Genomic DNA, 25,694 nt, shown 5'->3' with positions numbered 1-25,694 from the left:
CGTCCACTTGGATCCCCATGCTCTAACCAGCCTACGCCCTAGTCATAGATCTGTATGTATCAGGCGGTGTACGATATATTCAATCCCCCCCATGGACCAAACGAAGATATCAAAATATTGTACGTCAAAGAAAAAAATGCAGAAATGTCAATATAGCTCCTGCAGTTTGCTAATTGCAATTGGGTAAGACACAACAAATAATTCAGCAAAATTAGGTCCAGACATTGAAACCTATAAATATACAGACCAAATTGAAGTAGGTTCTATGTTTTTCTCAGGAGGTCTGATTTACTTCTGTATTTTTATTGGAAATCCTTCAATTCTCCGGCAGGAGTTCGTCCACCATTCTGTTAAAGGAGGAAGGCTTTGGCGGACCGGCCGACCCTCACTGGTTGATTTCTCATCAGCTAGCAATCTGTTGACGACTTGACACATATTCCAGGGCTCAAAGAGCCATTTCGCCATGTTTTCACTAAAAGCGACGACGGATCCATATTTCTTCCATTCAAAAAACGTATTGTAGAGACGGTCGTTCCTGTCTACAAGGTTAATGTAGTCAGCAAGGTCCTGGAGGGTTTCAAAGTCCTCAACATGGATAAATGAATGGGGAGGGGCCACTGCTTCGTAGTCTGCGCGCGGAGCTCCGAAGACAATTGGGATTAAATTGTTCATATAGGCATTGTTCCATAGTTTTTCAGTGATGTATTCCCGGCAGGCGCTGTTCTCAAAGGAAAGGTAGAACTTGAATCGTCGGAGGAAACTGCTGCATGATGTCACAAAGTTCGCCCCTTCTCTGTTGTCATGACGTGCAGGACAGGGGGGCGGTTTTCCACACTTGCCATATATACCTACATCCACCAGACGAGAGAGTTCTTTGACGAAGCCTGTCCTATTCCAGTGAAGGTATCGGTTGTTAACATGATCACACTGTTGCGCCAACCAAACAACCTTTCCTTTCCGACCGTTTGCCCAATTTCGTGTATCATTAAGCTCGACTGATGGTTTGCTGGCATTGTAGTAACCATAACCCCCGAACAGTTGTGCGTACCGGGATCGGTATGTCATGTAATAATCATAAGCCCTAGTGTGGTATTCCTGAGGTGGGACACTATGGGGTTCTGTGTTCACGGGGCTTTCATTTGAGAAGAAGATCCATTTTTGTCCTTTCGGTTTGTGATTTATTAATTTACTCCAATCCCAATTCACCAAATGGAATGGAAAGACAGCGTGGCTGATATTCAGAGTTTTATAGTTTGTATCGAAGATCAATCTAACACCGCATGGTAAACCCGGACAAGGTTCTATCCCTCGAGGTCGGATCTTGAATATATTAGGACCCCATATCTGGACTTGTCGAAAGCAATTCGGACTCTGGGTTTCACTAGCACTGGGCTTGTTTTGACTGTGTATGTCCGAAAAGTTTGTAGTTCTATGTAGAACTCGGAAAAAGTATGCATAAGGGTCGTCACTTCCAGTTGGAATATTTTCTTTTTGTTTGATTTCTCTCTGGACTGACTTTTTTTGATTTGGCGGCTTCGCTCGTTTTACCAATCTCATCGTTTTCCATTCCTGACTGATAGAGCTCGATTGTAAAACCACCACTAAAGTCACAAGACAAATAAGCCCTGGTAGTAGAAGAAAAGGGCGTACAGAGGCCATTGCAAGTTGAATAGATGAATTCTGTAAGGGAGAGGCGAATCGAAAAAGAGAAAAGTAATACATGATTATACATAATTGAACTGAGAGCGTAGAGAATACAGGCTCTTCCCTTGGACCGATGAACAGGCATAGTCCGACAAGCATCGTTGGATCACATCCACCAAGAAAAAAAAATAGTCAAAAATAGTATAATAAAAGCCTACTGTAACATTTGAAACTCAATCGGAATTGGGCTGAAAATAAGAATGTTATGATAACCCGAAATTTTTGTTCATTTTCACAAAACAGAGATGAGCATCTCACAGGGTATATGCAAATGAGAATACTGACGTGTGGTATTTTCACTATTTTTTCTTTCCCTTTTTATTTGTCTAAGGGGAAGTTCACCCCGACAAAAAAATTATTGTAAAAATAGTAGAAAAATAATAAAACATATTGGCGAAAGTTTATGAGGGCAAGTCCACCCCAGAAAAATATTGATTTGAATAAAAAGAGAAAAAAAAATCAAAGTAGCATAACGCTAGTTATGACATTATAAAGTTGGATTATCCTTTTTTTATTCAAATAAACTTTTTGTTGGATTGGACTTGTCCTTTAAGGAAAATCCACCAGCCAATAAAAAAATAGAATTTTAATCATTTGATTTGTGACGTCATATGCGAGGAATTTTCCTACATATCGTATGGTAAAACCTTATGAAATGTAACTTTCTCAGAAAATTGAAAGTGGCTTTTATTGTAACTTCAGTATATCAATAAACAATTTATTTCACACAAGCTCCTAAAATAAAAGATAAGTCAGAAAAGATAAATCATACTATACTCAACAAAAAAGTAAGTCCCCCTTAAACAAACATCCATAATTTCCGAACCACTGGGATTTTTTAATACACTTTTACATGAGCGTGTTGGTAATTTTATAAGCTCCCCTCTTAATGAATGTTACGGACGTATTTTATGTCATGCTTCAGTGAGCATCACCAGAAGGCAAAGTTGTCACTTTTTAAAGTCACAAGCAAAATATAATGACTTTGATTCCAATTCATTGGAACGATTTCCACATTTTGCACCATGAAAAATAGTCAGAACTCTTGTAAAAGGTACTTTCTAAAGACGCTACAACTTTTTTGGCTAAATTCCACGGTTGAATAAACACAGTCGAAATTTGCTTTTATTGGAATTTTCACACATTTCCATCGATAAGAAAAAATGATCGAATACCATGACAATTGTTTTTGGGAAGAGTATCTTCAGCAATATTCATTAATTTACGGCTCAATGAACATTCAATGAAAGCAAAAAAATACGATTTTTAGATATCATTGGCAAGTAATGTTTTAATTTGGTAACTGAAATTATCTTTTTGTGATGTTCATGACCAATTAACATGTTCAATGATTCAAAGGCGTTTAATTCAACATTCACGCTTGAATGAACATGTGGAATGTGATTAGTTGTGTTTTACGGTAATGGAAAATATGCAATTGCTAAGTATGGATATCTGCCATAAAACTCCTTGCATAGTTGATTTGATTTATTTTAATGAAAATCCCGATGTCCAATGCTTCAGTGAGCAGACAATATTCGAAAATTATGCAAATGAGATGAAGTTCAAGGCCTTGGCCCCACTCCATGCCGTATCGAATTGTTATTCTGGCGTGCGCGCCTTTTGGATAGTGCCACTCTAAAGCATGTGAAAAGTTTCATGAAAAAAATATTGACAGAAGTAACAAAAACCGTCTATATAACAAACAAACCCTTATTTCAATTTTGTTAAAATTTTGCATTCCTCTCTCATAGACATTGTGGACACTATGGGTGCATATCTTTGAGAATAAGTAACCCCTCATTCAATGTGTTGAAACTTTTTCAAAGCTGTCTTGAGCAGCATCATTTGGGAGTAATTTTTATCAACCTATGTGCAGACTTCTATGAAAAAATTAAACTCGATTTGTTTATCTATGGATGAGTGAGCACGCCTCAAAGGGGGATAATTGACATTTTCAAATGTCACAGACTCATTTTGAGGGGTTATAAAGTGAATAATGGGGGCAAATTCGGTTTTAAATGTAACATATTTGGTGTTGTTTTTATCATCCATCATTTTTATCATCACACACTTTCCGCACTTTTTACACTTTCATGGTTGAGCGAGCACACTCGAAAACTTAGTAATTAATACTCTTTTTACTGCGTAAGACTGTATTCTTTTCCTTACAATTTCTCAGGATCGGTTGAATTTATGGACAAATCAGTGGTGGATCCAGAATTTGAATGTGGGGAGGTACCGAGAAATTGGGGGAGGGGAGCCACTAAAATTTTCAAATTTTAACAAGTTTTGACAAGTTACAGGGGATACTACCATTAACCCCTATGATGATGTGTCACAAAAAGAATGTGCTCACTCAACCATGAACAAAAACTTGATTTGAATAAAAAGAGAAAAATTCAACAAGCATAACACTGAAAACCTCATCAAAATCGGATGTAAAATAAGAAAGTTATGGCATTTTAAAGTTTTGCTTATTTTCAACAAAATAGATATACGAACGAGCCAGTTACATCCAAATGAGTTGATGACATCACTCACTCACTATTTCTTTTGTATTTTATTATATGAAATATGAAATATTTTTATTTTCTCGTCATTGCATGCGAAATGAAGTTTCATTCCTCCCTGAACATGTGGAATTCCCTTATTTTTAACATTTTGTGCTTCAGGCAAGGAGGTCCTAATCGTCAATTTCGTAAAAATTGAAATATTGTATAATTCAAACAATAAAAAAACAAAAGAAATAGTGAGTGAGTGACATCATCGACTCTCTCATTTGGATGTAACTGGCTCGTTCGTATAACTATTTTTTTTTTAAATAAGCAAAACTTTAAAATGCCATAACTTTCTTATTTTACATCCGATTTTGATGAGGTTTTCAGTGTTATGCTTGTTGAATTTTTCTCTTTTTATTCAAATCAAGTTTTTATTGAGGTGGACTTGTCCTTTAAAGATAACGAGAAATTGGGGGAGGGGAGCCACTAAAATTTTCAAATTTTAACAAGTTTTGACAAGTTACAGGGGATACTACCATAAACCCCTATGATGATGTGTCACAAAAAGAATGTGCTCACTCAACCATGAACATACGTTATCTTTAAAGGACAAGTCCACCCCAACAAAAACTTGATTTGAATAAAACCTCATCAAAATCGGATGTAAAAAAAGAAAGTTATGGCATTTTAAAGTTTTGCTTATTTTCAACAAAATAGATATACGAACGAGCATGCAGTTACATCCAAATGAGAGAGTTGATGACATCACTCACTATTTCTATTATATTTTATTATATGAAATATTTTTTTTTCTCGTCATTGCATGTGAAATGAAGTTTCATTCCTCCCTGAACATGTGGAATTCCATTATTTTTAACATTTTGTGCTTCAGGCAAGGAGGTCCTAATCGTCAATTTCGTAGAAATTGAAATATTGTATAATTCAAACAATAAAAAACAAAAGAAATAGTGAGTGACATGATCAACTCTCTCATTTGGTTGTAACTGGCTCGTTCATAAAACTATTTTGTTTAATATAAGCGAAACTTTGAAATGTCATAACTTTCTTATTTTACATCCGATTTTGATGAAATTTAGAGCATTGTGCTTGTCTGATTTTTCTCTTTTTATTCAAATCAAGTTTTTGTTGGGGTGGACTTGACCTTTAACACCATGAAATTCACCACAAAACAACCTTTGCCCAACTTTGTTATGTTTGTATTTACACGATCTGAAAAACGACTCTTGTGACCATAAAAATTGTCATTTTAATTCAATCTTTGATTACTCATGCATGACTCAACCGATCAATCTCATTTTCGCCCGGATTTGCTTAATGAGTGTAAAAACACCTACGAAATATTATATTTCAAATTATTCCGTTCAAAAGTTACAGAACTTTGATTTAGGGGGAGGGGGGAGCTTACTTTTTGTTGTGTATATTTACGGAAGAGATTGTCTTAAGTGCTACTTTACTAGGTAAAGGCATGGTCACACCGCCCGAGCGTTGTTGGAGCGGTCGTGGAGCGGAGAGAAATAAATCATCACCGCTCGCTCTACCGTTTACCATTTTTGATTTCGATTTTTTTTTTTCGATTTTTTTCCCCCAATTTTGTCAGCGAAATTCGACCCTCTTTCCCTTCCGCTCCAACAACACTCGGGCGGTGTGACCATGCCTTAACATATTTACCTTTACTTAGTAACCGAGCTTTATTGGGCTTGAGGAACAGTTTTACAAGCAAAATGTCACATAAACTTTTACCGAAAGCATATTTCTTGGTATCACAACAGTTTTGATCCATTTATTCATAGCAACGGTTTCTAAGGGACCCTTTTTCGATAGCAACAATAGTTTATCATAGTTCAGATCATTATAATTTACCCAGAAGAGCTCAGAAATTAATTTTGGCCCATAGATTCCTTATGAGATGAATATTTCCATAGGTAGACCCAGTGAGCACCAAGGGAAAGGTTGCTAGGTAACATATTTCCTCAATAACCAGTACTTATATAGGGTATTTTAATGATTATAATTTTGGTGAGCCACCATATTTATAATATTTAAGCATCAATACTTTAATCACAACAACCCAGGAACATGTATACCATGTTTACCCGCCAATCATAAGTACGAGGTGCTTAATACCCCTTTCATAAACCCAATTAAAATGAATTAGGCGGCTAATAGCAGCATAATTTGGTCGTAAAATTGGAGGAGGACAAGAGTTATCCGCATTACTCTGATGCTGCTATTATCCGCATAATAGCGGCATCGGGATAAGATTTTGAGTTTATGAACGCATTTCCAAATAATGCGGATAATTGCCATGGTGCGGTCACAAGGTCACCCTTTTCCAACACAACCGCATCGGAGGGGGCGTGTCCAGTTGTCATGGCGATTATCCGCCTTCTTCAGGACGGGCGCTCGTAAAAATAATGCGGCTTATTTTCGGAGTTTATGAACGCAATTTTTATTGAATTATCCGCATTACTCTTAGGCGGCTAATTGGAGGATAGGTTTATGAAAAGGGTATTAGTGACATGTTTTCTGCAACCGATTGTTAAAGGCCGTATGGTAAGATTATCGAAGCATTTGAGAGGTACTCATACTAGTAGATGCTTAAAACGTAAAACATTGAAAACATTGCACAAATTAAACTACCTCATGATATGGTTTATATTCCCGAAAACGATGTTTATGGGGTCCATATCATTGGCATAATTATACTTGTTGCTTGTAAGAAAACTCACCTTAAAACCAATCTTTCTCCATCTGGAAACCATGATAATTAGAAATTAACCTAAACATAATTATGTAAAAGTTTAATCATTGATCAAATTATTTGGTGTCTTTCATAGTAAAGGGTTATTGTTTTAATGTTTGTTATTACTATATAGTTATGCTTATCATTAAATGATGGTAGACCTAATGATTACTTATCTGAGCGATTGAGAATCAGGTAGAACTGATCGACACTTCTATCATCAAGAATCAAGTCTAGAAACTGTCGACATTCTGCAAATTTGTAGCTATCTATTTTCCAATGAGGCCCTATTAAACACTTTTAAGACCCATACGTACAAATGCCCTTGGAAAGATTCCACAAAATAAACATTTAACGAGAGGTCACTGTTGTAGAAGAACGGTTACAAGAGCTCACCAGGAGGTCATGGGTTGCTATAACCTAAACATCTCTGATCTTGGAGTGGTGAAAAAATGACCGCCAAGAAATTGATTCAGGCAATAAACATTTAAAGCACCAAAATATCGCCAGAATGTACTTTCCAAATGTGTGCTTGCATGGGTACTATTTTATACCTTGCTTACGGTAGCCGGTCGCTTTAAAGACCTTGGTTTTACCCCTCCCTTCCGTAGCCTGCAAAAGATAAAATTAGTTCTCCATGCTGTTCCCGGACATAATGCCACGTGCAGGAGTTGATTTTGACTTGTCATTTCCGTCTCCAGGTGTTTTGACTATGATCAATCCTGCGCAGCTCCGGGATCTAGCATGAAGTGAAAGATCTGTTGATTTGGATCACTGAGTTCCGTTCCAACGTGTTGGATCCTGCTGCTACATGATCTATGGTGTCTTCTACAGAAGTTAATTTGGACCTGTTAGGTCCGATTCCAATTCTTTTTATTACCTGGATCAATCTTGCAGCTTTGGCATCTATCATGAAGTGAAAGATCTTGCCAGATTTGATTTAGACCAGTCAGTTCCATTTTAAAGCAGGTTGGCCTGGATCCTGAAGCTATATGATTAATCCATCACGACGAAATCCTGCAGTAGTTTATTTGGAAATGTCTGTTCTGTTTCCGGGTGTTTTGACCTGGATCAATCCTGCATCTCCGGGATTTATCATCACGTCAAAGATCTCACAAGAGTTGATTTGGACCTGCCAGTTCTGTTTCAGGCGTGTTGGCCTGGATCCAGCAGTTCCATGATCTATCATGACCTGAAAGCTCTTGCAGAAGTTGATTTGGACCTGGCATTTCCGATTGCGGGTGTCTTGACTTAGATCTTGCAGCTTCAAGGTCTATCATGACTTTAAAGATTTTGCAGGACTATGCGCAGCTGACTTTGTCACATACATGTGAAGCACTAGTGTAACAGGTTGTCTGGACGTGATCCATAATCGGCCACAGAACAGTAGCATTCAGTTCTGATATGCTTCTTCCTCCCATATATACCTCCAATACTTCTTGACATGCCCACATCAGATAGAAATGATTCTGCTGATGACACTATCACTTTGTCTCGCAATATAATGTCCTTATGGGGAGAAATGTTTCTTACACTTCGATTGATGAAACATTCATCTTCCCATCGAATAGGATGATGACTGTAAATTTCTTAATGTATTCCTCTGTTGCTTGTACCATAATCTGAACAATTCTTGCTATGTTTTGCACCGATCATCTAGACTATAAGAGGAAGTGAGTTCTAGACTAGGAGCTACAACTGAAAAGGCTCTGTCGCCATGGGTGTGGGAGGTTGCCTGGGGAACAACTAAAAGGTTCTTGTTGGATGATCGGGAAGGTTGGTAGGTGTTGATCATGCTCGCAATGTATGAATGGGACCTTCCTTGGATGCTTTTGAATGTTATGACGAGGATTTTTTTTAAGAGGATACGCTTCAATAACTTTGTTATTTGTAATCAAATTTTGATAAAATTTTCAGCATTTTGCTCTGCGAATTTGACCTTATTAAGATATAAATATTTTCAGCCTGGACCATCCCTGTAAAGAAATTGTGTTATGTGGGACCCTTGTTGGTTTTGTTATTAACTGATACATATGATATGAAAACTTAGTCTAAGAAATAGTTTGTTTTGTTGTAAATACCATAATTTATCAGATTGATATTACGATCACCATTGCATATATTCATTTCTTTTCACATTCTAATGTATCAGGCATTGTTTTCTTTACAAATATTTTTTCTGTAAAGGAAGTGGTTTTAGTGTCAGGACGACGATAAATACATCTAATAACAACGGATTTATTATTAAAAAAAATATTTTCAATGATCAAGGTATCAGCATACTCAGTGGATGAAGACAGATCAGCAAGAACTGTATATTCTATATTAAATTTAACATACTAAAGCTACACCTCCACATCTTTACGTTGGTCTGTACACATTTGGACTAGGGAATAAGCAGGATAAATTTAACATAATTATCAAAATGAGTACAAGGTTTTACCCATGTTTCAGAAATTGCGATAAAACTAAATTCATGGTCAGAAGATGACAAAATTATTTGAATCTCATTGAAATTCTTTGGCAAGCTGCTGGCATTCAAATGTAACATAGAAAAAACTGTTTTAGTATTCTTTCACTCTAAATTACAAGGATTTGAAATAAATCCATTTCGGCTATGAATAGTGACCAGTCGATGTTGGGATTTAAGATTAATCCATGAATATTTAAATGCTAATAAATCTTGATTTCAAAATCAGTCTTTAAAATTTACATTTAAATCTTTAAGGATTGATTTTGAATCATAATATCGACTGGTCACTATTCACATCCGTAATGGATTTATTTTAAATCTCTGTCTTTTTGGAGTGTATATTGACTGTTAACAAGTGGAGCGCTTCTGGCAGTCTCACCTGCATTACGCGATTCAATAAAGCAGCAGTGCTGACTTTGAAAACTACAATAAGATAATTATTCACAAAAACACCATTCATATAATGATACAATACTACGTTCATTGACCCTAAATGATATTTGACCTTGATCATGCGACCTAAGATTTGTCAGTGATACTTGATTACCCCCATGTCAACATTTTATAAACTACATCCATAAACTTTGAAAGTTATGACAGCAATTTGATAATTACCTCCAACATGGCCGAAGTTCATTGACTTTAAGTGACATTTGACTTTGGTCATGTGACCTGAAACTCGCACGAAATGTTCAGTGATACTTGATTACTCTTATGTCCAAGTTTTATGAACTAGAGCAATACACTTTCAGAGTTATGATGGTAATTCAACAAATACCCCCAACTTGGTCAAAGTTCATTGACCTTAAATGACCTTTGACCTTCTTCATATGACTTGAAACTCAGGAAGGGTGTTTAGTAATACTTGATTACCCCCATGGCCAAGTTTCATGAACTAGGTCTGAAGTACGTCCATATACTTTTGAAGTTATGACGAAATTAAAAAAAAACTTAACCTTAGGTTAAGTTTTTGATGTTGATTCCCCCAACATTGTCTAAGTTCATTGACCCTAAATGACCTTTGACCTCAGTCTTGTGACCTGAAACGAAGGCGGGATGTTGAGTAATACTTGATTAACCTTATGTCTAAGTTTCATGAACTAGGTTTGTATACTTTCTAAGTTATGCTGTCATTTCAAAAACTTAACCTAGCCGGTTAAGATTTGATGTTGACGCCGCCGCCGTCATCGGAAAAGCGGCGCCTATACAGTGCGTACCAAAAAGAAGTTTACACTTTGAAAAAAACCTGTAAAATTATAGATTTGTAATATCCTGAAGATTTTCCCACATTTTAACATTGGTATAGATCCATATAAGCAAATGACGATATAACTATCGAAAAATATTTCCGCTTGAGTGAGCACCACTTACTTTTGAAAAGTTAGTGAAAAATGATTTGCGCAGAACTTTGAAATAGCTATGCGAATAAAAGTAAACCTTTATCATGAAGAACACGTAGAATTTATCAAGTAAAATTGATTTGAAGATATCTTGGACCCCTTTTAACCCGTTTCCTTGCCCAATACACTTCGAAGAGTGCATTGCGCTCCGCCAAACTCCACCACTCACCAAGGCCATCAAGACGATTTTGATTTAAACTGAGCTGTGATTTACATAAAATGAATTAGGCTTGATTTTCATTTTGTTAATCATTGTCAAGCTTGGGAAAAGTGTGGAGAAACAAGTATTAAATGAAAAAATAAATGTCAACCCACTTTCAATAATAAAAACTTAGTGAAAAAGTGCTGGAGATGTCTGATGTAAACTTTTGTTCAGATTCAGTTATGTCCTCAGATCCAGCTGGCACAAAAAGGGTAAAAGTTGTGCTTACTAAGTGTTGAAATTTCAATTTGGGTGGCAAATTTGTTTAAAAATGCTTGAATGTATCTGTTTTATCTTAATTGACTAAAAGTGCAAGGGAAATGTAGGAAAAATGTATCGCAGGGTAAGTTTTATTTCGCCCTTTCCCCTTGACACTGTGTGAAAACGAGCATTTCTGCGCAAACAGATTTCTGCGAGCTTTACAAAAATGGACAGTGCTCACTCAAGTGTAACATTCTGTCAAAACTTTTACTTTCATTGGATAGATGAGACCCAAACCCAAGATTATATGTGAAAAAATTACCCACATGTTGTATATTTTTAAAGTCCCAGAGCTTTTTCAAAGTGTAAACGTTTTTTTGATACGCACTGTATAGTCTCACTCTGCCATGCAGGTGAGGCAAAAACATAAGAATGACTTTTTGCACTAGTATTCAACCTCATGACGCTTTTTCATAATCGGCTCCTGCCCCATCCATGTATTTGACTACCATTGGGGATTAGATCAAACAGGGAATTAGTCAAACTCAGAGTGAACTGATATACATGTAGTTGAGCAGTCTACACCATGTACGACATAACATCTATTATGACTAGGTTGAATACTAGTGCAAAAAGCCTATCACCGCATAATTCGATCGTCCGCGCATACAGGCGACAGATTGATATAGAAAATACTGGTTAACCTGAATTTCCTATTGGAAGTGGAAAGTGGGCAACTTGTGTTTAATATTATTACCTAAGAGCAGCATTATAAGCTTAATGTCATTATAACATATTAAATACCGATTTTCTCTCTCTTGTGCCCTTTTTACACAGGATTCTCTTAACCCCGGACTATCGCTAACCCCGTACTATCCTTAACCCCCGCCCGTACTATTTTTTTTCCTTTTCACACATGCCAAATTGTTATTGCTAACCCCGGATAAGGAATGCTTGCTTTTCACACACGAAACTCGCTAACCCGGCCCGGACTAGTGGTTTTTGTCGATCATTCGTAGTACAAGTACTTCACTCGTACACTTTCTACACACGCTACAATTTCCTTAACCCCGTACTATAGGTGGGGCCAAATTGCCATTTAGCCCCACCTATAGTACGGGGTTAAGCTCTCATGCGCGTTTCCGTTTTACACCCTGGCGAAGGCATTTTCCGGAAAAATAGCTAAAATGCGACTAGTGAAGAGTCTACGTTTGTCTACATTATCAGAGGTCTCACGGGCCTAATTACTAGTGGTAGGCCATAGATATTCATTCGAGCCAACCCATTGCTATTTTTTTTATTTTGATATGGCTGATTGACAAAGTGTATGCATATGATTGTCCATCTAACACTGATTCTATTTTTGGTAATTACTGAACTTCCTTTTCCCTAATTGGGAAGAAATATCACCAATTTTGGACTATATTATGACTGGCGGAAGGATTAGGGCTATTTTGCTGTTTGAGTTGATGAATCTGCTCCCCCCGACGGTGTCTTCAAACACGCCAATTTATTTTTAAAATGAGCCGGTCGAGGGACCCTTTTCTGGTCAGATATGGATTGCCAGATATAAATCCTATCCACTGGTAGTAAACATTCGACCCCCGAATTTCATCCTTATTTTTTATGAATTTTTTAAAGTGCCAATTTAACACATGAGTCTATGGGGAATGAATTAGGCCTGTGAGACCTATAGGTCTCACGGGCCTAATTACTAGTGGTAGGCCATAGATATTCATTCGAGCCAACCCATTGCTATTTTTTTTATTTTGATATGGCTGATTGACAAAGTGTATGCATATGATTGTCCATCTAACACTGATTCTATTTTTGGTAATTACTGAACTTCCTTTTCCCTAATTGGGAAGAAATATCACCAATTTTGGACTATATTATGACTGGCGGAAGGATTAGGGCTATTTTGCTGTTTGAGTTGATGAATCTGCTCCCCCGACGGTGTCTTCAAACACGCCAATTTATTTTTAAAATGAGCCGGTCGAGGGACCCTTTTCTGGTCAGATATGGATTGCCAGATATAAATCCTATCCACTGGTAGTAAACATTCGACCCCCGAATTTCATCCTTATTTTTTATGAATTTTTTAAAGTGCCAATTTAACAAATGAGTCTATGGGGAATGAATTAGGCCTGTGAGACCTATAGGTCTCACGGGCCTAATTACTAGTGGTAGGCCATAGATATTCATTCGAGCCAACCCATTGCTATTTTTTTTATTTTGATATGGCTGATTGACAAAGTGTATGCATATGATTGTCCATCTAACACTGATTCTATTTTTGGTAATTACTGAACTTCCTTTTCCCTAATTGGGAAGAAATATCACCAATTTTGGACTATATTATGACTGGCGGAAGGATTAGGGCTATTTTGCTGTTTGAGTTGATGAATCTGCTCCCCCCGACGGTGTCTTCAAACACGCCAATTTATTTTTAAAATGAGCCGGTCGAGGGACCCTTTTCTGGTCAGATATGGATTGCCAGATATAAATCCTATCCACTGGTAGTAAACATTCGACCCCCGAATTTCATCCTTATTTTTTATGAATTTTTTAAAGTGCCAATTTAACACATGAGTCTATGGGGAATGAATTAGGCCTGTGAGACCCAGACGTGTCAGCTGGGCGCGCGATGCGAAAGTCCGCACCGAAGATAACAACAGAACATGTTCAAATCATAGAGCTCTATGTTCAAAGGCAGCTGTATTCAGATTCAACACGAATGTTTGCCTTGATTTGCCTTTGCCGAATTGCAGGCAATTTGCACCCGATGGACCTATTACAACATAGTGGTATATAGTTCAGTGGTAATCTGCCCCCTCGCTATCATGGAAGAAGATGATATTCTCCGTTGTATGACACTGCATTCTATGAGTTCGTCTTGTTCTTGTTCTAGCTTCTTCTCCTCCAGCCTTCTTCTCAGTCTTTTTTTTCCTTCTTCTTCTTCTCATTCTTCTTCTTCTCAGTCTTCTTCTTCTTCTTCTTTTCTACCTTTTCTGTTTTTTTCTTATCATCATCACTATTATTATGTATTATTATATTATTTTATTATTATGTATTATTATATTATTTTATTATTATTATTATGTATTATTTATTATTATTATAATTATTATTATCAGAATTAGTAGTAGTGGTGTAGTATCGTTGTCAGAATTAGTCGTAGTCGTAGTAGTAGTACGTAGTAGTAGCAGTAGCAGCAACAGTAGTACTCAGTAGTAGTAATACCGGTGGTAATATTTTAATTCATCGTGACTTAGAATCATCTTGCATGAAACAATTATAGTTCGAAACAACTGGACTTCTTTCTACATGCTGTAGATTCTCTTTCGTTTGGTACTATTGTTGCTATTCTTGTCTTATCATTATTCTGCTAACTAAATTAATTTTGGCTATCGCCCCGAATTCTAAGTTTCTCACCTCCCTGAGAACACAAACGGCACTGCAAGACATGTTAAGATTTAATTCATATGAAAGCTCTGTGTACATAAATATGAAGTTATGTGGCCGTGGGTAGCCACTGAGATTGCATGCGGTTGTGTGTGGGGAAGTCGCCAGTGTCGGACTCTCAATAACCAGCTACGGGTGTAGACTCTTCACTAGTCGCTTTTTAGCTATATTTGCGGAAAATGCCTTCGCCAGGGTGTAAAACGGAAACGCGCGTACGGGGTTAAGCTTAGCCCGCTTTCGTTTTACACATGCGATCTTAATCCCGTACTATTGCTCTTAGCACCGCAATTTGTGGGATAACCCTGCTTTTTTGCAGGGCCAAATAATCCCGTACTATAGGTGGGATTAGTCCACTTTGCAAAAATGCTGTGTAAAAAGAAAGTGGGTTAAGCTAAACCCCGTACTATAGGTGGGGCTAAATTGCCATTTACAGAGTTATCAATAGACAGAGTGGCGAAACCGGAAGTGTGCTCTGATTGGTCTGATATTTCATGGAGCTCCAATTAGTTCCCTCTGGCATATTTTCTGCGCTTGTGATCTTCTGCTGGGTGCATACCCCCGGAAATATCAATAAACTACACGTTTTCTCAAATTTAGTGATTAAATACCTCGACACTTTCCACTCGCGGATATATTTTCTAGACGCCAATGTGAGTATTTTAACATATAAAGTTGCCTTTTTTGTAGATACATCTGGTGTTATTTTGCATAAATTGGCTTCAAAAATAATGTCGAAAAAAGTGTTTGGTAAGAGAGAAAAATTGCATTTTTTCAAGTTTTGTGTAATCATGTTTTGAAAAAATTACCTCAACGTGTTGAAAATAGTGTTTTACTATGACTGTCAAGGTTGAATGATCTTTTAACAACTTTTTTCATGTTATTTTTGGGGAAATCCATTTAATTTCTACCCAAAACAGTTCATAAAATTTAGCATATGGGACTACCCTTCATAAGACCCTAGCCATGCAAAGATAAGGAGCTGCGCCGCCGGAGCTTTCGGCGGCGGAAACCTTAGCCCACCCTATAGGCCTTCGGCGGTTAATTGCAGGGATGGCGCCACCAATCATCCAATGGGTGGGGGCACTTTTTAACTTTGGACTTTAGTCTAGCCTAGGCTAGGTCTAGTTCTAAGTTGCTGGTCTTAATCTTAAATCTACTAATATATAGATGGAAATATCTCATCATAGAGGAAAGTATCCCTATAAATTATAAAAACTCTGTTTTTCTTATATTTTATAAGGCAAATGTGTTAACAATTTTAGAATTAGATTTTTTTTAATAAAAAACATAGATCTAACGTTAGGCCTAAGTAGTCAGGTTAGTAATAAGACTTGAGCACTGCATGCAGTGCAGTTGTTAGATTAAAATTGTAATCTAACAACTGAACTGCAGACAGTACTCAAGTCTATTTACTCGATCTGGACTGGGGTCTATTGTTGGTGAATATCTACAGTAGATGTAGACCTAGTCTAGGCCAAGATTGATTCTAACTAATCAATATTTAGAGGCTAAAATCCAATAAAAGAGCTTAGATCTACCTCTCAAGACAGCAGGTGAATCAATCTAGATTCTAGTTAATACAAACAGAAGGAATGATGACACAAAGTGCTTTGGTCTATGTCCTCAATAGCAGTGATGGTGCTAGATCTACATGTACAAATATATTTATCAGGGACTGCATATTTATTGCTGTATGTAACCCAGCTGTGTTTGGTTTATGGGGATCGTTCATCTAGCTACAAGTTCAGGGCCTCCTGACAGTACTGTAATTTTATTCACTCCTAGTGTATGTCAGTGTAGTATTCAAAATGTGTTAACATGTGCTTTGACCTTAATATGACTGTGACAACAATGCTTGCATGGATTGATGATGGAAATGGCACAGGTCTAATGTGTAGCCACATTTAGCACCTCATATCTTCATTGTGGATTATCTGCTGGTAACTGTACTTGATCACTAATTTTGTTATCATAATTGCATGTGTTTTCAAAGATCATGCAATTAAGGTAATGACCTCAGTGACTACAAGTTTTAAGCATCAACTTTGGAAACAACTAGCTGAACAGAGTTTACTAATTTCAAAGGTGGTTTCTGGTAAGTCATAATCTAATAAACATCTCAGCTGATAATGTTTTAAAAATAATTTATCAGGGAATGAAAGTTATCACAATCAGGAAATAATGCAAGATTGAAAGTAAAATATATTTTCATTGCCCCCTTATAATTGTGCAATTTGGAAAGAATGAACAACATACATGTGGACCGTTGTGGCCCAGTGGATTAGTCTTCGGACTTTGAAACAGAGGGTCGTGGGTTCGAATCCCAGCCATGGCGTAATTTCCTTCAGCAAGAAATTTATCCACATTGTGCTGCACTCGACCCAGGTGAGGTGAATGGGTACCCGGTAGGATTTTTCCTTGAACGCTTTAGCGCCTATTAATATGGTGGCTCAGCTACAGCCGGGTAATAATATGATACCAATTATCAAAGCGCAGTAGAGTATATGCACATAGTAACTGCGCTATATAAATGGACCTATTATTATTATTATTATTATATTGATATAATTTTCATGTATGATTGGTTTTTTATTTTCATAAATGTATTGTTAGGGTATTTCCTCTTTTTTGTTTATAAATGCATCATGTCATTGGGACTATTGTATTACATTTTCAATAAAATTCCCTCATTATCCTTGTGTTAGGATGTACATTTATATTTCCATGTATACCCATCTTTTTTATCTTATATCAAACTGCATTTCCATATATGCTATTTTTATATAATATTCATATGAAACGTATCTCTTTCCTGTCCTCAATGAATTGATTATGTAATTTAACCTTCAAATGCAATGTACTTGATGGATGGATTACGACATACTGCATTTTGAAGCTGATCTCCGATAAAAGCAGAGGAAGAACAACAAGAAGAAGAAGTGTCTGTTATTCAAATTTGAAATTCATTATTAAAAAATCTAGTTTAATCAAAATTGATTCCACAGCCTGTTTTTTTTTAATCTAATGCATGTGGTAATGGGAAAATAAAAAAAAATTGTTCACCGTTATTCTTTTTACCAAGATATGATTTTCCGATTGATCTTTATTTCATTTGTCATTCTAGATGTATATATACTAATAGGATATGCATGCGCAATATAAAAGTTTTTATGAGCTTTATCGGATGTGAAGGATTGAGTGACATAACGCAAGATTAAAAACAAAGTATTGTTTGAATCCATCTTATCGTGCATAGAGAAATATATTTCTTACATGGAAATCACTTATGATATCTTATTGTTTTCTCTTTTAAAAAAGTATCAGGTTATCAGGATAGGATCCAGCTTTTGCCAAGTGGGGGAAGAGGGTGGGGCAGAATTTTTTCACCAACATTTTCCCCAATCGACTGCTCAAAGTTTAATTTTGTTTGTTTCTTTGAAGGGTTAGACCTAACAGTCACTTCATTCTTACAAAACAACATGAATATATAAAGGCCCTATTCAAACTATTGCGAGCACGAAGCTCGATCTAAAATTTTCAAAAATTTCATATAGATTTTCCTGAAAAATGAACAATTTTAGTAATTTGTGATCCTGAACAAAATACGTATGTTTAATATTCGTTCTGGCCTGATCGAAAAGGGACCTGTTAAGGACTGTTTGCAGTTAGCCATGACGACGATACATATAAGATCAATCAAATAATTCAAGCGAGAAGCGCGTGCTGAAAATTTTTGACATTCCGACCTAAAAAAGAAAATTCTAATTTTGTAGTCATGAACAGAATAATTAAACAATGCGAGCGGAAAAAAATGAGACTTACATGTAGACCTAAAAACGGGACTCTCTATTCATGTTTTGTAAACCATGAAGATGGGTAATTAGGTATCTTCCTACATTAAAAATTTTGATATTCTGATCTGAAAAATGTTCATTGAAGCTCTATTACAAGCACTGAAAATGAAAATTGTAAAGTGGATATGGAATGCATGTAACAGATGATGCGAAAGTGAAGCGAGAGCTGATATTTCTTGAATTATTTTAACCTAGGACTGGGACATTCTAAGGACATTTTTATCATCATATGAAAATGGTCATCTTTCTATTCCTCTTCCTAAACGCCAAGTGAAATGTGCCAATATTCCATTATAAAAAATTTATTGAATTATCAAGAATTCTCGAAAATTTTATCGTTTTATTTATTAATAAGCCCAATGAGAGTGCGAAATTTGTTGATGTCAAGGCTTGAAAACTTGACATTTAAAGCACTTTTGTAATTATGAATAGGATGCATGAGTTAATATTTTATTAACAATTCATCAAGGGTTGTAATAAAAAAAAGGTTTTTATAAAAAAAAAATGTTTTAAAACGTTTTAAATCGTTTGTAAAGTTTTTTCTACCAATTATGCAATTTTATGTAAATCAATTAAACTATACAGTATGATTTAAGCTCTTGTTGTTTTACATACATTTTTGGAGTAAGTATCAAAGAGATGACTTCAATTTTTCATTGATTTCCCAGAAATCAATTTTTAAATCAAAGAAAATAATGAAAGCTCGATGTCAGAGCTGAAATATGTTTTGTATTATATTAATTTTAAAAATTTGATATTTTAAGCTCCGTATCAGCATATTGAACAAGATATGTATCACAGACATCAAACATGCAATATATTGTGATATGAAAGATACTTTTTGGGGTATGTTCCAACTCTTCCCCTTACATTATTTTATTCACTCACCTCCCCCCCTCCTTCCTCTCTTTTCCCTTTTCCTTTTTTTTCTTCTCTCCCCCTTTTTTTGCTCCGCCAATGAGATCCGCCTATGGGTTAAGCAGTCTAGTTGTTTTCTCCCTCATTTTCAATATTTGTCCTTGATTTTGCTATAGCTATAGGCTCTCCATCTTAAACATGCATTAAAAGCGTCTTTATAAAAGTTTAGAAGGTATACATCGGAGAATGAAAGAGAGGGAGAGAGAGAGACCCAGAGATGAGAGACGCAAAGAGAGTGAAAAAGGAATTAGGGGTAGTACTGATAAACATGTACATTTACAACTAAAAGATTATTGACAATTTCCACCATTTGCCAGGAGAATTGTCAGATTAAACAAAATGAGAGGAAATGGAGGTAAATATTTTTTTAATATGGCAATTATTGTCAAACCGCAAATTTAAAATCAAGTGAAATTGTTTTTACTAAGAAGATCGAGAAGTTCCCAAAATAAGAGGAAAATAATCAGCATTTAAATAGATGATCATTTCAGAAAAAGCCTACATGATTTCACTTACAATAATGACATTGCGGCCCGCGCTGATAAAAGTTAAGATGGAAACAACTATAAATCACATTTCATATGTACAAGATATTATGACAATGATGATCAGGCGCAACGGGTTGAAAGGCGATCACCCTCTACATTTTTTAAAAATAGTTCAAACAAAGAAGAGAAAATCGAATGGAATTTGTACGATCGTATGGGTATTGGCACTCTCATTATACCCCCTACACTCTAAATTACAGGGATTTAAAATAAGTCCAGCTGGACTGTAGTTAGGGACCAGTCGAATTCTGGATTTAGTTTTAGTCCTAAAGACTTAAATTTAAATCTCAAATGATTTAAATTTAAAACTTTCGAGATTTAAAAATGAATCTTATGGATTCAAACTAAATCCGGACTTCGATTGGTCCCTAACTACAGTCCATGTGGACTTATTTTAAATCCCTGTAATTTAGAGTGTATTTTTCGTTTGATAAAAAGTTTATATAACGCTTAGATCCTTTGCCCCCTGTTAAAAAGATGATAGTGCTTATCAAGGGCATCGCCAGGAGGGGGGGGGGGGGGGGGGGTGGCAAAAACCGCCTCAACTATTTTAGTTAAAAAAGAAAAGAGAAAGAAAGTATGATGTTCGCCGCCCTGATAATAATAGTAATTATAACGATGGCAATGATGATCATAATAAAAATAATGATTTCAATGATAATTATTAATAGTGACAATGATGATAGTCATAATAATGATAATACTAAAGAAAACAACAATAAATTAAGAAATAATTCATCACTCATACCTTGGTCACATTTGTTCTACGGCGGCCGTACGGCGAGTCGAAAACAGCCGTTTTAACATTTTATTTTGGTACCAGCTCTGGTCGGTGGTATGAATAAAACGACTGTTTTCAACTCGCAGTATACGGCCGCCGTAGACAAATGTGCCCAAGGTATAAGACTCCCCTTTTCGGTATACATAACAGAAAGATAAATGGTTAATTTTTAAGTGACATAAAAAAGGACAAGTTTGCCGGCCGATCCGATTACAAAGCCTTTGACATCTTGATTAAATTCTAATATTCATACTGTTGAAATTATTCGAGTTCATTTTAAAACATGAAATTCGATATGAGTACAATGCTCCTATTTCTAATTGATTGACAGTCAGTGAAAATATTGTAGCTAGGAGTTGCCACCTGTATGGGCCCGACCCCTAAATCAGCGCAAATAATTATATAGCCCACATTTTTCAGGGAACTATATTAAATTCTAACTTTAAATAAAAAACATATATCGTCAAAATATATGCTTTTCCTATATATTTTGTGTGATATATCTTGCTTCTTGTTTATTATCCCGGTACGATACCGGCGTTGTGATTACAAATTTCAGTGTAGTACAGTGTTTCAGAAGTAGAAAACTGCCCTGCCCCCCTCCCTCAAGTTTTCCACTATCACCTTGTTAATTTGTTGTATTCCCATATTGTTGCCTATTTTTTGTTGTCCATTTTTTATTTATAATTTGAGTGGATCAAACATGTATAATTCTTCAAATTAATTTTCGATAAAAAAAACGGAATGAGCTTTAATAAAATTAATATTTCCAGACAATTAAACCAAAATGTTAAAGGGGATCCATCATCAAGCTCTAAATCAAAGAGGAGAAATTACTTTTAGACTCGATTATTATTTCTTCCGGACCTAGGCTAGTTTGCCGAAAATCAATTAAAGGAATAATAAAAACGGGAATAAAAATAGCGATGATTGCCAAATAATTGCATGTGCGCAGGGGGAACTAATCAGCCCCCCCATGGCTGACCTTTGACCGCGCGTATCATGTTTTCAGTGCGCGTGTCGCCACTCTGTCTATTGATAACTAACTGGCCATTTAGCCCCACCTATAGTACGGGGTTAAGGAAATTTTAGCCTGTGTAAAAAGGGTATTGGATAAGCTTCCTTGAAAACGGATGTAAACCTCTCAAAAAAAGTTTGGAAATATGTGTTTGGCCATTAATTTCTCCCTAATCCCAATTTTCAACAATTTTTTTTTTTTTTTACATCATTCGAAAGATAATTTAATTCTCTCTAAAATGATACCATGCTTGTTATGATCATCACGTAAAGAGCAGGATTCAAATGTGTTGGATGAGGTCTGAATTGAAAAGCTGCAAAACGAGCAAAAAGGGTTTGAAAATCTGAGATTGACCATTCCTTTCTCCCAACTCCCAATCTTTACACAATGCATATTTGATATCATTCAAAAGATCATTTAATTTTCTTTACGATGATACCATGCTTGTTATGATCATGCCATCACGAAAGGAGCAGGATTCAAAAGTGTTGGATGAGCTCTGAATTGAAAAGCTGCGAAACGAGCAGAAATAGTCATGAAGAGTCAATACAGAACATGGTTCTTTTGTTTGTGTCAGTAGAGATGAAAATCCATTCAAACCTAGCCCCTGTTTCTGTAGTGATGGTTCTGTGAGATAACATGGTTTGTGTCGTTGTTTGAAATACCCATGCATGTTTGTTTGTTTTGTTTTTGCTTGTGCAGAGGTGTGTTTGATTCCATGTTAATGTTGATGTTAAGGTGCATGAAAACAAAAGAAATTACTGAAAAACTCACTCATCACTACGGAAAAAAGAACATTGACTTTCAATATTGCGTCATTTTGCAACTTTTGAATTTTGACCTAATTGCCCCACATTTCGAGGCACTGCACCTCCATGTGAATGATAATCATATCATATAGGGTATCATTTTAAAGAAAATTAAATGATCTATTCATTGATATTAATCACACATTGATATTTACTAAAACCGATGAGGAATTATCGGTCAAAGTAAAAACAAATCCGCTGAGAAACTCGCTCATCACCACGGAAAAAACCCAGTGACTCTCAATATTGTGCCATTTTGCAGCTTTTGAATTTTGACCTTGCCCCACATTTCAAGACACTGCACCTCCATGTGAACCATAATCATGTCATGTAGGGTATCATCTTAAGGAGAATTAAATTTTCTATTGATTGATATTAATTACACATTGATATTTTAATTACACAGTGATATTTACTAAAACCGAAGAGGGATTATCGTTCAAAGTCAGATTTCCGAACTTTTTTGAGGAGTTTGTAATAATAAGTGCGATGCCACTGACATTGACGAGTGGATACCATGCGCGACCAAAAAAAACACGTAAAAAGGATGTCTTTTTCAAGATAGGGCACGTTACGTACCTAACGTAATAAGGGTGTCAAAAACACTAAAATAATGAAAAAAAGGGTATCTATTTTCGCTAGGAAAGTACGTGTCTAGGATCAAATTTGCGAGGGTGTAAAAAATTAAGACTAAATTGTTTTATAAAGGATGTACTTTTTGCCCCAAGAGTCAAAATTACGTGTTTAGGGTACGATTTTGCGTGAGATGTTGGAGGTTGAGCTGTACTAACCCAATCAGGTAAAGGTAAAACCGACGACAATATCGTACTTGTTTAGGGGGTCAATTCAGGGGATACTTGCCAAGAATATCGTTTTGTTTCCAACACTTGTTAAGGGTAGGGTTTCACACGCCAATACTTGTTAAGGGGTGCATGTTCAGAATATGGAAAAAACGTGTTTAGAGTGCTTTTCGAGACCCATGGTCGAGCATGGTATCCACTCGCCGATGGAAGTGCCCCCCCCCCGGGCGACTGGTTAATAAGAAAGCAAGCTTTGTCGAAAATCGGTGAATAAAAGCAGCAGTTTCGTCCAGACTCTGTATCAAACGACATATTCGAAATTTCTCTTCAGCTCAGAATCCTACGACAATCAGCTGTTATTCCCCAATGCTCGACAAAGACCTCTCAACTGTTCATTGTGGTCTGACGGACATTTTCGATCGATTTTCTGTGCAGGAAAAATCTGTCCCAGTCGCGATTGCGAATACCGAGGCAAAAAGAACATCGTGCGAAAAAAAAGGAACCGTTGCAGTGCATGTTCGTTGCAGGGCATGTTCATTGCAGTTCTAAAAAGATTGATGGAAGAGACTAAATTGCAAAGAATAAAAACATCCAGAATGTCAGAATAATAAAGTTCTGAAGTATATTAACCCCCCTAAATTACTTATCCCCCTTTTTTGCTGCATGGGTGTGTTATTCATAGATGAGAGTATTTTTTTATAAACAGTTATGCTTGTATTGTTGATAATTTTGGATATTTTTGTTACCTGGTGGCCGCTTTTTATAAGCCATGCTTCTTCGGGGTCACCTTACCATCAGTGTATATTGTATTTTCCCTTAATTTTGTTGTCAACACGTTTGCATTGCATTTGATGATTAAACAAAACAAATGAATTGAGTTGATAACGTATTTGTCTATCGCTCGCCCGTGTTTCCTTTTCCTACACTGCAAAAACTCCAGTGTTGCTTTAACACCAGCCCGGAATCTATTATGTCCACACCAAAAAAGTATTGAAACAACACCAGTTTGGAATCAAACCGATGCTGATTTGATATTAATTGGTGTTGTATAAACACGTATCTGGTGTTAAACCAAAAACGAAAACTGGTGTTGTTTAACACTTCTCTGGTGTCGACATATATAGATTCTGGGCGGGAGTTTAATCAACACCAGAGTTTTTGCAGTGTTTCTTCCCGGCGTCAAAGTATGGTTTATTTCGTCAAAGGCTACACATGAATTTCCATCAATATGAAGTGAAAATTTTCACGTTAGTTTTAGTGTTTTGTTAAATGATTCGTATTTTTATTTATTCGTTGGCACTTGCCGCATCCATCCATATGGTAAATCTTGGGTATGTGCGTTTAACAAGCCTTTACGGCTATTCAGTGCATGTTCCATTTCCATTTATTATTCTATTCATATATCATTTTGTACTTATGTGCCAACCATTATTTTACCATGACCATTGTTCAGGCGCGCCGGAACACTTTCAGTTTTGGGGGGCAAAATCCCGAAGGGGGCACAATATTTTTGACAACGTGAGATACCGAAGCGATCGAGGGGGAGAGGCTATGGGACCCCCCCCCCCCGGTAAGGATTTTGTGTAAAATGGAGTATAAAAGTTGCGTTTCTAAGTGCATTCAAAAATAAATTTCTTGAGAATTAAGCAGTCTTGGAGTTCTTTTTGCTCCTTCTGTTTCCTCCGGCCGGCCGGCCGGCCCTTCTGACCCAGCCTGGTGTTTCTTCGTGACCAGGGTCGCAGTTCCAGCAAATTACGAGCCTTATTGCAAACGAAATTGTTTCAAACCAGTGTAATATAGGCCTTTTAAAGACTTTAAGATGACAAACATGACCGTACGCAGCCGGGGGCCGCCGATCGAGAGGGCAAAATTAAAAAAATTCACCAAAAGTGTGCACGAAATCCTTCAATTTCATTCTAGAAAATGCAAAAGCTCCCCCATCACAAATCCCCTCGCTCATACGTTTCTTCGAAAATTTAGGTCTTGCAGCCCCACCCACTCCCGGGTTGTTTTTTTTTTTATTTTTGCAAACGTCCATGAATAACAAAAGCTGGGATGAACCAGAGAACATAGCTGCCATCTCGATCTGACTAGTAACAGGTAATGGGAATAAGTTTTGGAATCTAAAATACATAAGTGCTATATATGAGCTGAAATAGTATCAGACAAAACGCCTTCCAATCATGCCAATGAAAAGGAATAGAGGAAATACGGGGCTGTGAAAATATCTTAAGATTTTTTTATAGTAGAGCACTA

General features: G+C 36.4%; 1 protein-coding gene across 1 annotated transcript; it reads right to left on the bottom strand.

Annotated features, from left to right (window-relative positions):
- Positions 1-288: 288 nt before the first annotated feature.
- LOC121419642 (alpha-(1,3)-fucosyltransferase fut-1-like) lies at positions 289-1,065 on the bottom strand. Its single transcript, XM_041614100.1, has one exon. It carries the CDS (start codon positions 1,063-1,065, stop codon positions 289-291), a length of 777 nt encoding a protein of 258 aa, XP_041470034.1.
- Positions 1,066-25,694: the final 24,629 nt, after the last annotated feature.

The sequence above is a fragment of the Lytechinus variegatus genome, chromosome 8, assembly GCF_018143015.1.
Source record: "Lytechinus variegatus isolate NC3 chromosome 8, Lvar_3.0, whole genome shotgun sequence".
NCBI classification, from domain to species: domain Eukaryota; kingdom Metazoa; phylum Echinodermata; class Echinoidea; order Temnopleuroida; family Toxopneustidae; genus Lytechinus; species Lytechinus variegatus.
Note: the sequence above shows the minus strand (reverse complement) of the source record. Positions and strands in the feature narration are given on the sequence as shown.

Excerpts from the sequence above, each read along its gene's own strand:
- LOC121419642 (XM_041614100.1), bottom strand. The coding sequence starts at position 1,065 with ATGACATACCGATCCCGGTACGCACAACTGTTCGGGGGTTATGGTTAC.